Source organism: Mugil cephalus, chromosome 1 (assembly GCF_022458985.1).
Source record: "Mugil cephalus isolate CIBA_MC_2020 chromosome 1, CIBA_Mcephalus_1.1, whole genome shotgun sequence".
NCBI lineage: Eukaryota > Metazoa > Chordata > Actinopteri > Mugiliformes > Mugilidae > Mugil > Mugil cephalus.
This window is the reverse complement of record NC_061770.1, coordinates 324,655-341,790: the sequence shown is the minus strand read 5'-3', so window position 1 is coordinate 341,790 and position 17,136 is coordinate 324,655. Positions and strand designations below refer to the sequence as shown.

Genomic DNA, 17,136 nt, shown 5'->3' with positions numbered 1-17,136 from the left:
CTTTCAGGAGAAAAAGCAGAAACTAATCTACAAAATGCATGTTCTCCCTGTGCCCGCATGGGTTCTCTCCAGGTACTCCGGCTTCCTCCCACCTCCAAAGACATGCTCATTAGGCTGATTGGTAATTCTAAATTGACCCTAGGTGTGTGTGTGAATGGTGGTTTGTCTATGTGTTAGCCCTGCGATAGGCTGGCAACCTGTCCAGGGTGTGCCTTGCCTTCACCTGATGCCAGCTCGAATAGGCTCCAGCAACCCCCATGACCCTAGTGAGGATTAAGCGGTACGGAAGATGAGATGAGATAATCTACAATAACTAAACCAAGTCTACGCATAACGTTTTTTTTTGTTTTGTTTGGTTTTATGAAACGTATAGCACGAGCACAGTGCCTGTTTGCAGGCAGCAGTTGTGTCCCCTATATTGTGTCGAATTTTATCCAAAATGGCTACTATCTGTGTTTCATTGTAATAGTGAGCTTTGAACACGCTATGCATACTTCTAATAATTTGCATTAGTTGAATGTTATAAAACAGTCCAATGTTATCATACAGCCAGCTCTGCATGGCTGCAGGTAAAAAAGCCTCTGTTGACAACGCAGCGGATGGGGTGCCATCTGTTCATTCTGCATAGGGCTAGTCTTACAACACATTTATCACGTACTCTTTTGCGAACCCTCCCCGCAGATAGAGGACTACTATTTCTAGTCAAGGACATGCATTTAAAATAGCCCTATCTGAATATCTATTGTCATGTAGACATCTGACTCCAGTCTATACTCAGGGTATAGGAAATGAGAGTTTGTGTAGGTTAGAAAACTAAACATTAAATTCTTTCAGTTTGGCTTTAAAGAATTATGGTTAATTACGAGTTTGAGATAATGTCAGAAAGACAGAACAATACATGAAGTATTCTTATATAATACCAACAGAACTTTCCAAAAGATCATTTACTCTGATCTGTGAGCACAATTTAGCATAAGTGATATAGCCTAATATACATTGCAAATATATCAGTATTGGTATTTGTCATTTGTTTTTAGGTTCAAATATTGAAAATTGGTATGGATTGGGCTTTACTGTATTTTCAGACATATGAAATGCAGCCACATATATTGTATAAATTAATGTCTGTTTAAAGTTGTCACAGTCTGAGGGGATGTGTTCATTTCTGCAACTTAATAACAACGTTTAACTAGACAAAAAATCTTTTTGACGCTTTTGACATTTTGACAAATTCTTGCAAGTCAAGTTAAACACTATTCATGTTTTTGCACATGAGAAGTTTCAGCTTTATACATATTTATTTTCTATATATTGTCATAAAACTAATTATCTTATCTCAACTTGAATGAATATGTAAATAACATTTGGAACCTCTGTAGGATAATTTCTGGAAGAGCCAAGATTAAAAGAACATCCTTAATCAGTCAAATCGACCACAGCCTGAGCTAAACACAGACAGTTTATAACCTCAAAGGCAACATATCCATTTTGGTACTACTGTCAGTCTTGCTGTCACTCCACTTGTTAGGTGCCTTCTGTTGTTTACTATTTATAGAGCTCTCTCTCTCTCTCTCTCTCTCTCTGTCTGTCTCTGTCACTCTTCCCATCATCTCCTTTGGATTTTGTGGGATGGGTCAAGTGCTTTTTTAGTACCACAACCCTCCATCAATAAAGACCAAGGCAGTTATTCCTGCCAGTACTTGTTCAGTACCTGAGTGCAGCGTTGTGTCAGTCTGAAACAGACCAGAAGTCATGGATGACGTATATAAGGCGGCAGTGAGTATGCTGTGTCACTTGTATTTCTCTATCTAGACCTTCACTGTGAGGTTAGCTAAAATCTGCTCCTACAATCTACTACAATGCTACTACTACGATGATTACAAACTTGTGAATCTACAACATAGAAAATTTTAGAGGGGTATATATATAGTGTGTGTGTGTGTCTTTATATATATATATATATATTTGTCTTTTTTAAAACATGAAAGGATTTCAATTTCTAACTGTCGTTGGGGCTAAGTCTAACATTGAGGACACTGAGGTCATGTCCTTGGCTATGTTTTAGGAACAATCTAGTAGTGTTATAATACTTATTTCTCATAACTATGTTTTGAAATGGTTAATTTGGTTTCTCTATATTTTCATTGCAATACAGATAGCTTTGAAAAAGCATAGAAAGAAAGAAAATCCATTTTCAAAACATCCAAACTAAAACAAAGTGTAACTAAAAGTGTAACTAAAACAACAAATAATTCCACAGTCATAACATAGAGTAATCACTGACCTTTTATTTCTTTGTAAAAAAATAAAAAATAAAAAAATACATCATTCATGCGTTATGCCCAGTAACAGCACAGAGAGCCTGTGATGAGGTTATATTTGTGTGCCTGACAATGTAACAAAGAACAGTGGACAGTTCAGGGGAAAGAGGAGAAGAGGCAGCTGATCTCCTCATTGCCCCACCTCCTTTGAATAAGAATAGTATGTGAAGAAATTGTATCATATTACACTGCAACTATACTCAGAGTAGCACAGGCTGGTTCTGCTGCACTCCTGCAGTAGTGGTAAAAAGAAATGAATTGACAGTAATGTATACAACATTTGTCTCTCTCCAGGTTGAGAACTTGACAGAGGAACAGAAAAATGGTGAGGAAACTATTGTTGTTATTCTTTATTGCTTTAATACTTATATATTTACTATTATGTACCTGATAATGCTTATGAGACACAAGTATGATACTGTTATGTACAGGAGAAAAAATGGAAATATTAAAACTATTAAAAAATACGAAGATAATATGAAGATAATTGTATGTACAGTACTCTACAAAAGTTTTAGGCAGGTGTGGAAAAAATGCTGTAAACTAAGAATGCTTTCCAAAATGGAAGTGCTAATAATACAGTATCATTTTCATCAATTAACAACATGCAGTGAATGAACAGAAGAGAAATCTAAATCAAATCAAAACTTGGTGTGACCACCCTTTGCTTTCAACAAGCACAGTTCTACTCAAGACAAATATTTGCAGCAGGAGGGCATACAGTATGTTCTCTGTCATGTTCATTACTGTAAAAAATATAAAATGTGAGAAAAGCAATAAAAAGACAGCCAGCGTACACTGTAAAAAAAAAAATAAATAAATGCAAAAAAAACTGTAAATTTCTGGCAGCAGGGGCACCATAAAAATACCATAAAATAACGGAAATTACTTTCTCGTAAAAATACAGTTATTTTAAATAATATAAGTAGAGTTTGTACTTGTAATTTTAACAAGATATTGCCGTATTTTCAGGTTGTTTTAACGATTAATGAGAAACATTTTCACATTTTAAAACAAATCATCTAGAAATATGGTAAATAAATGTTGTATTACTAACAATAACGGTTAAATTTACAGAAATGTGCTGTTATTAATCGGTTTTAATGACATTATTTTATGGGAAGAGATTGTATAATGAATGAATTGTAAATTTGATGTAATACAACAGTATGAGACACAAAACAATGTGATTATTCTTTCAAAACACATCAAAAAACTCTTGCAAAACTAGATATTTGGTTAGATTGCAAGAATTTACTGTTAATTTTAGAAAATATCAAATGGATATTTAATTGTTTTACGTTGTTTTTAACGTCTAGCAAATTAACATTGTAATATGAATTATAATACTTAAAGTTACAGAAATGTGCTCTTATTAGTTATTTTAATGGCATTATTTTATTTAAAAAGGCTGTAGGCTATATTAAATTAGATGTAATATAACAGTATACAACAATTTGATCTTTTCAAAACATGAGAACATGAGAAAAAATGAGACCAAGCTGAACAAGAACTGCTACAATTTCCCATTCTCGGTATTTTTATTCAACCGTAGCAGGTAGCCATTATTACAGCAATATTCAAAAATCTATTCAATTAAAATTAATGGGTAGGAAACAAAAACAAAACCAAAACAAAATTCAACTGAACTGGTAATGAAAGAAAAAAGTTTTAAAAAAAACTAATTCGAAACTTGGTGAAACGTCACTGGAAATGAATCCATACTCTATACCAGGGGTCGGCAACCCTCAACACTCAAAGAGCCATTTGGAAAGAAAACACTGGGAGCCACAAAACCCCTTTGACATCTAAAATGAAGATAACACTGCATATATTGTTTTCACCTCTATGCTAGGCCCACAGTGTGTTGCATTTATGAAATGAAATAACTGCTACAGAGAAAACGAAATTGCATTATGCATACATAACGGGGATTTATCCATGGTTGGCTTACCTGGGGTTGAAAAGTTCAATAAAGAGCGGGCTGGACCTGCCGGCGGGTGTCGTACGTCAGCAGTTGTGGCGTATATTTTGTGCAACAAAAAATTAAATACATTTTATTTTAATGTTAAAAGATCACCATCAATTCAAATTTAGAATTATATTTAAAAAACTAATGCACTAAAATAAAAATAAATTTGAATTAAATACTCGACAGCAACTAGTAATGAGCTGCAATGCAATGTGGGAGTTCAGTGTTTTTTGGTTGATGTTACAACCATGAGTGTGGTGTGGCATTCAGTGTCATTCAGTTGTTGTGTAACTCTCGCTCGTTCACTGAAGAGTGACTAGTTGCTGCTATTCTGAGGCAGTTAGTTAGTGTGAAAAAGTGAATGGCTTTGATCAGCATCCTTGCTCCGCACCGCTCGCTGCAGAGAGCTGCAACAGAGGAACGAAAGAGTCGCATGCGGCTCCGGAGCCACGGGTTGCCGACCCCTGCTCTATACACTTGACGAGGTGTGGTGTCTATACTTGAACTACTTGTTGATCATAGTGAAGTTGCAGTTTCTGAGCTGTAACCACCTGAAGAGAAGACAGAAAATAATAGCGGTTATTAAATAATAACAGCTTATAACAGTTTAAGAGGCAGGACCAGGATAAAGGTGCAAGAATATACAGCCTTTTCCAACACCACAGCAGTCACACGAGTCCCACTATAGACGACACCGTTGCTTTGGGACAGACAAGCTGCTGATTGTACTATATTACACTAAGTTACAGGTAGATTATGTTATTTTTCAGCACATCTAACCCAAAAGAGTAATTGTGTGCAACAGATGCATGTACTCACCAGAGAGGGGCATCTGGTCAGACTGTGTTACTGGACTTGTACTGGTACTGGCTCTGCTCAACTGTTGGTTGCTCTGGCTGCTTGGAGGACTGTCCAAGACATGTTGTTGGCCTTATTAAAGGACAGATAGTAGTAATATTTAAATACAGACATCACATAGCTCAATGTGGGTATATTATTACCTAACATAATTCTATCCCCAGTAGCCATTGATATATTTTAAACTGTTCCTTTCTCAATATAATGCAGTACACCACCAATAAGACCCACTATGACTCTCTGCATCCATGACTAGGAGGACTAGAAGGGATGAAAAATACTGTTACTGTCAGATTTTAATTTTTCAAACTCCAGATGACTCTGAGTCAACAATGCTATGCTTCAGTGAAATTACTCTTGTCCCACAAAGCTTGTACACATGCAAATGGTAATAGTCTAGTTTCTGCTCAGGCTTCCAACATTTCATGCTTGTTTCACTTCATACAATGCAAATGCTGGCACATAGGACACATCATGAGGTGTAACAATAAAGTATACATGCTGGTCCTGCATCACAAGCATGAGCTGAATCTGTCTGAATTCAAGTGCCTCACCTTGGTTTAAACACAGAGAGACCCTTTTTGTACTCAGTGCCAATGCTTCACTGTACAGTTCAGCATGGAAAGGAGTGGTGTTCTTAACCACAAGATTATGCCATGAAATCAACTCTCACCACTTATCTGCAGAAAGAAAGAAAAAAATCCTATCCTAGCCAGACATTTCAAGACACGCAGTAAAAGTTATGGCCAAAAAATTCGAAAAAATGTAGAAGAGGGTTAATAATCGATTATTGTTCATTGTTGCAGCTCTAAACCAATATTGTTCCTCTTTCTCTCCGCCTGTGTCAGTCAGTTCACAAAAGTAAACGTAATGACTTACTGTTAAGTGCTAAGCTAACGTTAGCGTAAATAAAATAAAAAGTGGTTGGTCTGGCTGACTACTAACGCTCATAGATATATATCTATGACTAACACTGGCAGACACTACGTGAAGACGCCGCCGCCGCGGGCCATGCTTTTGTCATCGTAGTTAGCTAACATTTCAATTGATGACATGCTAGCGGATTCGTTTTGTCGACTGAGTAAAGTCAGAGGCATGGTAGTAAATAAAGCTAATACTACTAAGCTTCAGTTTGATACTTGCCTTCTGCCTTCGTCCTCCCTCCAGCCTCGACATTAGCTGCTGTTTGCTCCAAGTTTCTGTGACCAAACGGGAACAGCCGCCTGGTGGTTGTTGACCTTGTTAAGCGTTACGTCAAAGACGGATGTTCAGTCCGAACAGCCAATGGCATGTCTTCTTCTTCTTCTTCTTCTTCTTCTTCTTCTTCTTCTTCTTCTTCTTTTTCTTCTTTTTCTTCTTCTTCTCCAACCGTTTCTGTCGACCAATCCAAACGGGACCCGCACTTTTCAAAGCACGCACTCAAATGACTTGTCGCGTTCACGTTTTTGTCTTTTGTATTTGTGCAGGGAGACGTTGCAGCAGTAAAATGTCTCCTGATTACACGTGTTTTGTTTAGACATGCTGTGAAATAATTCAAGACGTTGTGATTTACATTGGATTGTATATATATACACACACAATAGCCTACAGTGTTAAATAGTTATTTTACTTATTATTATATTAATTTCTCAGTAATTTTAAATGATATAAGTTTTAACTTTATTCCATTAAATAACAGACAAATATTTGTAAAATTACGATACACGTGTGGACATATTTTAACAATGAATATGTATATTTGTAATGATTTTTTTGTAAAAGAACAAAAATTTCATGTTTTCACACGTATTTTCACAGTTACAGTGATTTCATGTTATTTTAATTTTGACATGTAAAATCGCAGTCTTTTTCGTTGATTGTCCAGATCGTTTCTGTATTTTTAAAATACATAAATAATCTGTAAAAATAATCAGTAAAATTCTGTTATATTACTTTTTTTTTTTTTTTTACAGTGTACAATGAGTAAGGACACAAGGATTTGTGCTGGGGCTGTAATAAATCAGCCCATTTAGAGAGATTCTATGTTTTTCTGTTGACTTTTTGGTGCTGTTGCTTCCCTTGTTTCACCAAAATTTTAAAAAGATATGAGAGCTCACTCTCACCTGGATGGGTGGAAGGGCACTGTGAGGATCATATTCAGCCCTTTCCAATGAGTGTAAGCTGCTCAGGACGGGTGTCATCTCTGATTTCTTATACAGCTCTGTTTCCTACCATCTGCAGAAGTTCTCTGATAACTCTGCTGTGGTATGGTGTTTTAGAGATGGACAGGTGGTGGAGTATAGTACACTGATTGTGCACTTCGTGGAGTGGTCCCAGGCAAACCACCTACTCCTGAATGTGGACAAGACCAAGGAGCTGGACTGACTTAAGGAGGAAGAGGGCACCAGTGGAGACTGTCACCCTCGAGGAACTTTAGGGTGGAAGTAGTGAACTGCTACAAGTACCTGGTAGTCTACATGAACAATGGGCTGGACTGGAAGGACAGCAATGATGCTGTTTACAAAAAGTAGACTCTACTTTCTCAGGAAGCTCAGTGTGTGCAACGAGTTACTAGAGTCTTTCTACCAGTCTGTTGTAGCAGGTGCCCTGCACTTTGCTGTATTTTGTTGGGAGAGTAGTACCAAAAAAGACATCAGTAAGTTCAACAAATTGATCCGAAAGGCTGGACATGTCCAGAAAGAAAACAGGAAGTCATAGAAGAAAGGCGTTAGAGTTGGAGATGCTTGTCTCAGTGAGGGACAGGGGGACATTGGATAAACTGCTCTCCATTATGAACAACCCATCCCATCTACTACACCAAATATTTGAGCGGCAGAGGAGCTCATTCTCCAGCAAAATGATTCAGCTCCGACAGTGAATGCTACAGAACCTCATTTATACTTTACTCTATCCAACTGTAATAACAGCTTTTTGTAACAGTTAGGCTACTATAACCAAACAATTTCCCATGTGGATTATTAATGCCTGTCTAAGTCTAGTAGATTATTTGTCATCGCTTGCATTGCATTTTAATCAGAGTTGTCCATATTTGTCTTCTAGAGTTCAAGGCTGCATTTGACATCTTCATCCAGGATGCTGAGGATGGTTGTATCAGCACCAAAGAATTGGGGAAGGTGATGAGAATGCTGGGACAGAATCCCACCCCTGAAGAGTTACAGGAGATGATTGATGAGGTGGATGAGGACGGTATGCCATCATCATTCCGCATATCTGATCTATTGTCATCAAGAGCATGTTTGTTTTATGGCATGACTTAGAGAAAAAAAATTGAAGTTAAAGATAACAGCTGAAATATTATACTAAAGTCTTTAGAACTTTATGCTATCATATTCACAGGCAGCGGCACAGTAGACTTTGATGAGTTCTTGGTTATGATGGTTCGCTGCATGAAAGAGGAGAGCAAAGGAAAATCAGAGGAAGAGCTGGCGGAACTTTTCCGAATGTTTGACAAGTAGGTCTCTGGTCACAATGATGTCAAACAGAACTCTCTTACTGTTCTTAATGTGAGAACAAACAATGTTAGAAAAGATGATGTAGTTCAACACTGTACACTCAGAACAGTTAAGCACTAAAAAAGTTAAATTCAGTGAGTAGATGGATTTCTTTCTCTTATTTTGAGGAATGGAGATGGTTACATCGACTTGGAAGAATTGAAGACCATGCTGGACTCCACTGGAGAGGCCATCACTGAAGATGACATTGAGGAGCTAATGAAGGATGGAGACAAAAACAATGATGGCAAGATCGATTACGACGGTATGATGCCCAGCCCATTTAGAGCACAAAAACAAAAAAGAAACACCAATTTTATGTCCAGCGGACATAATTCATTCACTGAAACTAAAATGTGCTCCATCCAGCATCCATGAACTGGTTGTTTCATAAAAATCAAAACAAAATCACAGGGCTGAGACAAGATCAAATAGACATAACTATTTGCTTTTAGTAACGAAAAGTAAAAGAGTAATAGTAATGACAGTTCAGGGGTGGTTACACTGACTATGCATTGGCTTGACCTTTTTCCATAGCTATTGTATACTAAATTGATCATGCCTCTGCTACATAGTAAGACAGAAAACATAGCAAGACAGTAGACTCTGTAAGGCTGTAGACCACACAAAAGTAGCCTAATGATGTAGTCAAAACAGTTTTCAACATAATATAGTAATTATCATAGTAATGTAAAGTAAATCAGACATCAGTAATAATCAAAAATAGTGACTACTGACATCATCTTACTAGTGCACTATATTTCATGAGAAAAAATAAAGAAAATAAAAGTTGCGACAAAGAGTTCCTTAAATAATACAATAGGTTAGACTCTGCACCTTCCAAACTATCTATGGAAAAATTTGCAGGCTGTGGCACAGTTAAACAATACTAGACTGCCTCAGAAATACTAAAATTAAATGCGTTACATTTGGCTTGTGCCCCTGTTAATGTTCCTCTTAATGGTATTGCATTAAGCAAAGTAAGCAAATAGATTTTATATATACTGCAAATCACAAAATTCAAATGATATTAACATTACATTATTAGGCTACTACTGTATATTCCTTGCAATAACAATCTTGGTTGTGGCACACACTTTCTCGCTAAACTAAATAATGCATGTTTACAACCAATGGGATGCCAAACCAAACCAAATGATTTGATAATGCTGCCATCAGATAGCCCATAAAGATTGTTATTATTCTTAAGGTTTTTCTTTAGTTAAATCTCAGATCTCACTTCATAGTCAAATATAGCTAGATTTTGGAATGCTAATACAAGATATTGCTTTTCTTTTTTCCAACATCCTGATTCTGTGTACAGTATTAAGGTTTAGAGATCAATAGCAAGATGGAAGATCAAAACTAACACAGGTATAAGTCACTGAGGATGTTTTCTACTTGTGGATACTGTCTGCACACTTGTATTCATGTGTGTGATTTTTTTTTTATCAAGTTCAATTATAATTTAATTAGTAGTATCAAACAAAGAAGAAAATGCTTGTATATTAGGGCCACCTCAAAGTACATTTTCCAGTTGCACTCAAAACGTGTCATGTGTAGTCTATTACCAATTTTATCTTTCACATATACTTATATGATGTACTGCCCTGGGTAATAGGCATACTAGTTTCCCAGAACAGCCTTTTTTTTTAATAACAGCTGTACTATTGTTGTGGACTCAGTCCCACCCGTCCAAATGCATCCTGCAATAAGCCACTTTTCGATCACAGCATCTGATATTTTAATGTAATGGACTTTATTTGTCGGTGAATTGATGCGTTCATCATGTGTTCATCATTGGTAAAGGTGCCTATAGGCCTAAATATACTTTATTACAAAATCTAAACCTGCAAAGTAACTTAAGCTGCAGAGTGGTACAAAAGGTGTAATATTACTTCTTATATGTAGTGGGGGAGAAGCAGAAAGTAGAAGATCCTTGACATCATGTCTGCAGGGCAATTCTGGTATTAAAATACAGAGCTGCAACCTTTTGTGAATATGGCACAAGTAACACAGATGTGGGGTCATTTCTAAATGATAAGACATCTCCAGATACCAGGAGGTAATGCACATTACAACAAAAATGTATATCCATTTCACATTGGGTATCACATCATCTCTGTATAATAAGTAACAGTAAATATTGATACCATAGAAATATTGTGCATCTCGAAGAATTAACAACAAGGCATACATTCTACCTCCTAGGGTGTTTTTCTTAATTTGAAGACAACAGGAAGGTGGCATGAACAGTACACCACACAACTCAAGAAAAATGAAATAAATAAATAAATGAATAATAATAATAATAATAATAATTAAAAATAATAGTAATGGTAACAATTAAATAACAGAAAATTCATTTATGCAATTATTAAGTATTAAGGGTGCACAATATAAATAAAGCCCACAAAAAATAGACAAAGACAAAAACAAACAAACAAACAAACAAAAAGAAGTAAATGCCAAAATATCTAATTGATTAGAGGTAAACTGGTTATGGTCCTCTGGGAGCCAAATATGGCAATGTGGGGGGAGACTTTTATGACCACAGAAAGAATTTTTGACATGGTATCAAAGTCATTCAACCAGAAGCGAGAAAGTAGTGGACAAGAATAGAACATATGGGTTAAATTGCAGGGTGAGGCATAACATTTGTCGCATTTGTCTGCGATACTGGGATAGATTTGTGACAGTCCAGCTTTAGAAAAATGGACTCTAAAAAGTACTTTAAACTGTATAAGTGTGAGACGGGTACAGAATGAGCTTGTATGAATTGTCTTAAGAGCAGCGTCCCACCAGTCATCCTGCAAGTTTAAGTCCAGTTCCTCGTCCCAGGCAGCCTTAACTTTAGTAACTGGTGAGCAATCAAAAGACAGAAGTTCATTATAAACTTTAGAGATAAGTGATTTTTGAAGTGGATCGTGGTTTAGCAGCTCTTCCCACTGTTGAGTTGGCGGTGAGGAGGGGAAAAGAGGAAACAAAGTTTTAGCGCAGTGTCTAATTTGAAAGTATTGGAAAAGATGAGAAGGTGGGAGATGAAATTCTCCTGAGAGATCTGTAAAGCTGCGAGAAATACCATCCTTGTAAAGGTATTTAAAACATTTCAGGCCTTTATTATGCCATGCTAGGAAAGTTGGATCTGTAAGTGGAGGTCGAACTAAATGATTTTTTAGTAAAGGAGTTAAAGTAGATGCTGACTTAAATTTAAAGTGCCTCCTAAACTGATACCAGATTTTAAGTGTGGAGTGAACCACTTGATTGTTTGTAAAGCCAGAGAGGTTGGATGGGATTGAGGAAGTAAGTAGAGCAGATAAGGATGATGAGGCACATGACTGTGCCTCCAAGTTGCACCATGGCAGATTCATTGATTTGAACCAGAATGAAATTTTATGAATATGTGCCGCCCAATAATACAATTGGAAATTTGGAAGTGTCAATCCACCATTGAATTTACATCTCTGAAGTGTGGATTTGCAGATTCTGGGAGCCTTTCCACACCATAAGAAGTCAGAGATAGTTTGATCAATTGTTTTAAAAAACTGCTTTGGCAGGAAAAGTGGGAGACAGTGAAACAAAAACAGAAATTTGGGCAAAATGTTCATTTTAACTGCGTTAATTCTTCCTATTAACGAGAGTGGTAAACTTCTCAAACTTTGTAGGTCAATTTTAATTTTAGACATTAAAGGTGAGAAATTGGCAGAAAAGAGAGAATTTAACATTCTGGTAATGTTGATCCCAAGATACCTAAAGCCAGTCAAGTTCAATTTAAAAGGGAAATCTGACTGTGTGAGCTGTAATGCTGAAGCATTAATAGGGTAACATTCACTTTTAGAGATATTCACTTTGTAGCCTGAGAATGATCCAAATCTCTGGAAAGCAGATACAATTGTGGGAATGAAAAGGACAGGATCTGAAACATACAACAATAAATCATCAGCATAAAGTGACAATTTAAATTCTGTGCCCAATCGTGAAATCCCAGTAAAAGTAGAGGAGGATCTCAAAAAAATTGACAAGGGCTCTATAGCTAGTGCAAACAACAGAGGAGATAGGGGGCAACCTTGTCTGGTGCTGGTGCTGGTGAGTGAAAAAACTAGACTGGATGCCATTAGTGGAGATATTTGCTTGTGGAGATGTATAGAGGAGACGTATTCACGAAATGAACCCATTTCCCAGTCCAAATTTCTTTAGCACAGTAAATAAATAGTCCCATTCAACCCTATCAAATGCCTTTTCAGCGTCAACTGAGATTACTACTTCGGGCGTTGTTGTGGCACTTTTAGAGTAAATAATATTAAGGAGCGTGCGGACATTAAAAAACAACTGCCTCCCCTTAACAAATCCAGTCTGTTCATGTGAGACAATAGTTGGTACAGTGTTTTCCAGGTGGAAAGCCAAAGTTTTTGCAAGGATCTTAGCATCTACATTTATTAATGAGAGAGGTCTATATGAGCTACAGAGATTTGGATCCTTATTTTTTTTCAGGGATCCTTATGCAATGAGCCAGATGAATCTTTTATTTGACGGATTATACGTGATGCTGCCTGGCGACAAAGTTGGTGAGCCAGGAGCTGGCTTGCCTTATCGCCATGTTCATAATATGTGGAGCGTGACCGTAAGAGAAGTTGCTCTGCATCACTAGTGGTGATGAGATCAAATTCAGACTCTAAATCAACACGTTGTTTAAGTAAGCTGGGGGAGGGGCAAGAAGCAAGTTGTTGGTCCAATTTGGTGATATTGATAGAGAGTTCATGCAATTTGGCTTTACGGGGCTTATTCAAGCGGGCAGAGTAAGAAATGATTTGCCCCCGCAAGTATGCTTTTAGTGATTCCCGCATCAATGAACAGGAAACTGGTTCCATATCATTTTGCAGATACCAATCCTGTGCAAATATTGCTTAAAGCATTGTGTACATTTTTAATGAGTCAGTGATAATGTTATGGAAGGCAGCTAATACAAAAATGTCCCCCTGAATGGTTAGAAGTACCTGGCAGGTGCGATGTTTAGCTCACTGAGTAGAGCAGCCACCCCACGTGTTGGGGCTACAGTCCTCGCTGCAGGCGGCCCCAGTTCGAATCACTGGGTGCATAGGCTTTTAGCATAACATTATAACTGGTGAAGTATAGTTTTACTGGTGATAATATAATGACTTTTACGTTACGTTTGTTGTCTCTGGCAGAGTTCCTGGAGTTCATGAAAGGTGTTGAATAAAGGATTCGACTTGCTTCACATTATTACATTCATCTTCACTTTGTATTGACAAGATCATCTAAGGCCCCTCCTGAAGACACATCCTCCTTTGTAAACAATATACAATGTTTGTGCTCTCAGCTATTCTCAAACTGTCACAAAGCCTAAAAGGCCTACAAAAAGTGTCACTGAGTTAAAAAATTGAGTTGGCAAATCAAAGAAAGACTATTTTGAATAAAACTATTTCTGTAATTGTGTGTTTTCTTTGTCATAATAGATCAATTTGAATTGAATTGAATTAAATCATGTTATGTGTTTATTAAATCAATGTTTTACATATTGACAAAATACACATATATTTTTTATATCAGCCGTAAACTAGAAAATGTTAGATAAAAGACAAACGAATAATCTTCACAGCTGACACAATAAAGTTGAATATGGTAAGGCTTGTGATACTTTTAGAGGAAGCCATAAATTCTTAACCTCTACCAAGTGAAATGTTTTTAAAATACATCCAGAAAGCAGGGAACGACATCATTCAGTGCATGCATCAGCTGTAAAATAAGGAAATTGATGAATCCATCGCTGATGGTAGATGAACTTTGACCACCAGGTAAAGGAAAGATGTACACCACATTGTTAGTGTAGTGTTCACAGCAGAAGGGAAAGACTACAGACACGGGTACCATTGAAAACATTTTTACACAACATTTTGTCTTTCCAGTCAAGTAAAAATAGTGTGGGGTCATTCACCAAAAAACGTCTCCAGCAATTATGTTTACTTGTTTTCTTTTTTTATGCTTCATGCTTGTTTAGTTTTTTGTTCTTTTGGGATGGTTTTTACATCTACTAGGAGCTTCAGTCATTTGTACATTAACAGTCCCATTCCTTCCACTCTTCTCAGTTCCCAACTTTTACATAAAGCGTGTTTAAGTCTTTACTTGCCTACCTGCATGTCTTAGTCCCTTCTGTCTGAGATGTGAAGAAGACGTGTCCACTTGGTATCAAATTGATTGTATATATGTGAGCAGAAGACATGTCCACTTGGTATCAAATTGTGTATACCCAAAACATTTTCTTCTCTGGGCCAGTTCCTTGAGATTCTCCTCTTTAATGCTTTCTGATATTCCCCATCAAAATCTTAGTGAAGAGAGTAGACCATGGTTTACTTCAGTAAACTTCATTTTGTTTTGCAATTACATACCCATGTTACTCACAGTTTGAAATTCTGTATGCTGGTAGTCATAGTCAGAGGGGACATTTAGACTGTCTAACATATGCACATGCCATAAAGACAAGCTAACATACATCACATACAAGTTTCACAGTTCGTGAATTCCAAACAGTGATTTTTCTCTGAGCAAAGACTGGTGTTAACAAAGCTTTCTGGATCAAGTCATAACCTCTTGCATTAAAGAGAGTAGTTATAACAGTTGAGTGCAATAACATTAGATCCTCGAGAACTGACTAACTGGGATATTGCCCTTCAAATGTTTGGGGTGATTACTAGTGATATTCAGATCCAAGTGCGGCCAAGTATGGCGACCTTAGTGTGTTTGTATACATTGTTTTACTTTGTTTTGTCTTTTATTAGAGTATATTGCAATAATATCAGAAGCTCTTACACCAGAGAAGATCTTATGAATATCAGACTCTCAAACCCAGTAGATTTATTTCCAACCTACATCACTACCTTCATAGAATAACTGGTCAAAAGCGTTGTGATCCTTGTTCCCCACAGTGAAACAGCAGGGAAGAGGAAAATGTGTTAGTGCAATTGTGCACCCTGATTTGAAATCATTTTTCATAAACTGTAAACCATTTTACTCCCCAGGGCGCACACAGCATGTGCTCATTATTCTCCATGGCAACTTTATCAAAGGCAACCTCACTAATGAACTCTCCAAATACAGACAGTTTATTATATGTCCAACCAGTGAAGAGAACATTCTGGATAGCAATGCCTCGCGCCGTCTTGTTCCCCTAGGACACTGGGTCATGGTACAGGTGGAATTAAAACTCTCTCTAGCTAATACCCCTTCACATCAAAATTACCGGGTTGACATGGGATTTTCAGACCCAGGTCATCCCGTGCTTTCACAATGCCAGCAGTCCTGGATCTGACCTCCTGCTGTGAGAGCTCCGTGCTTGTTTTTTCTTACCTCTCATACATCATTGCGTCATCAATGTAATCGTTACACATTTAAATATGCTGGAACAAAATGCTGGCGATGTTCAAATAAATCACTGTGTCCCACACAGTGCCTGATATCTGCTGCTGAACTCCTGTTCTGCTCGAATGCAGAGCTGCTTGCAGATCTCACAATCTTGCCAGTGTGTTGCCATTATCGGTAAAAAAGTGTGCCATATCGTTATACAGAGCTGCGCATGCGTTGACATCAAGATTCCCCGATAAGATTTTACCAAACATGATGTAGGGGTAAGTGTGTAACAACACATTACAATTATTTGATTGAAAAAATGGACAAAAATCTCTGCTCTTCAGAGATCGGTCTCTTATGGGAATAGACCAAAACTTTGCTCTGTTTTTGAGCTTCTCGCAGCCCTGGAGCTTCTACAATGACACAGTCTGACTGGCCATCCAGTGACAAAATCAGAATGCGACAGGCAGGTACATCAACATGTCGATGGAGCATTCCTGTTCACAATAAATTGGAGCCAATATCTGCCGCTGAACTCCTGTCCTGCTCAGATGCAGAGCAGGTTGCAGATCTCACAGTTTTTGCCAGCACGTTGCCATGATCTACAGTCCCCTCCAAAAGTATTGGAACAGCAAGGCAAATTCCCGTGTTTTTGTTGTTCACTGAAGAGATTTGAGTTTAAGATCAAAAGATGAATATGATACATAATGAGAATGTCAGCTTTTATTTCCTGATATTTACATTTTGAAGTGTTAAAGAACTTGGGACATACCAAACCTTTCTTTGAACCCACCCATTTTTCAAGTGAGAAAAACTATTGGAACATGTGAATGACAGGTGTTTTTTGTTGACCAGGTGTTGCCTTTAAGGTTGATGGTTCAAACATTAAATAGCTTTGCATGACTATTCTACTTTTTGGCCTGGTTTGAAACCTATAAAGAATGCATTTCTTGTTAAAGAAGATAAACCAACATGAAGATCAGAGAGCTGTCTATGGGAGAAAAGCAAGCCAAACTACTTGTGTACTGAGCAACAGACATCGAACGGGTCGGCCAAGGAAAACAACAGTAGCTGATGACAGAACTATTGCGAGAGCTGTGAAGAAAAACCCCCAAACATCAGTAAGTGACAT

General features: G+C 37.3%; 1 protein-coding gene across 1 annotated transcript; it reads left to right on the top strand.

The window, feature by feature from the left end:
• Positions 1-1,635: 1,635 nt before the first annotated feature.
• On the top strand, positions 1,636-14,091 carry tnnc1b (troponin C type 1b (slow)). Its single transcript, XM_047609725.1, has 6 exons — positions 1,636-1,776; positions 2,616-2,646; positions 8,191-8,337; positions 8,488-8,602; positions 8,771-8,907; positions 13,829-14,091. The coding sequence occupies exons 1-6, from the start codon at positions 1,753-1,755 to the stop codon at positions 13,858-13,860; spliced, it is 486 nt and encodes a 161-aa protein (XP_047465681.1). The 5' UTR covers positions 1,636-1,752; the 3' UTR covers positions 13,861-14,091.
• The last annotated feature ends 3,045 nt before the right edge of the window (positions 14,092-17,136 follow it).

Bases quoted from the DNA above. Each gene is read 5' to 3' on its own strand.
- tnnc1b (XM_047609725.1), top strand. From the start codon at position 1,753: ATGGATGACGTATATAAGGCGGCA. The intron at 2,647-8,190 runs GTGAGGAAACTA...TTTGTCTTCTAG, and splicing joins GACAGAGGAACAGAAAAATG to AGTTCAAGGCTGCATTTGAC. The intron at 8,338-8,487 runs GTATGCCATCAT...TCATATTCACAG, and splicing joins TGATGAGGTGGATGAGGACG to GCAGCGGCACAGTAGACTTT.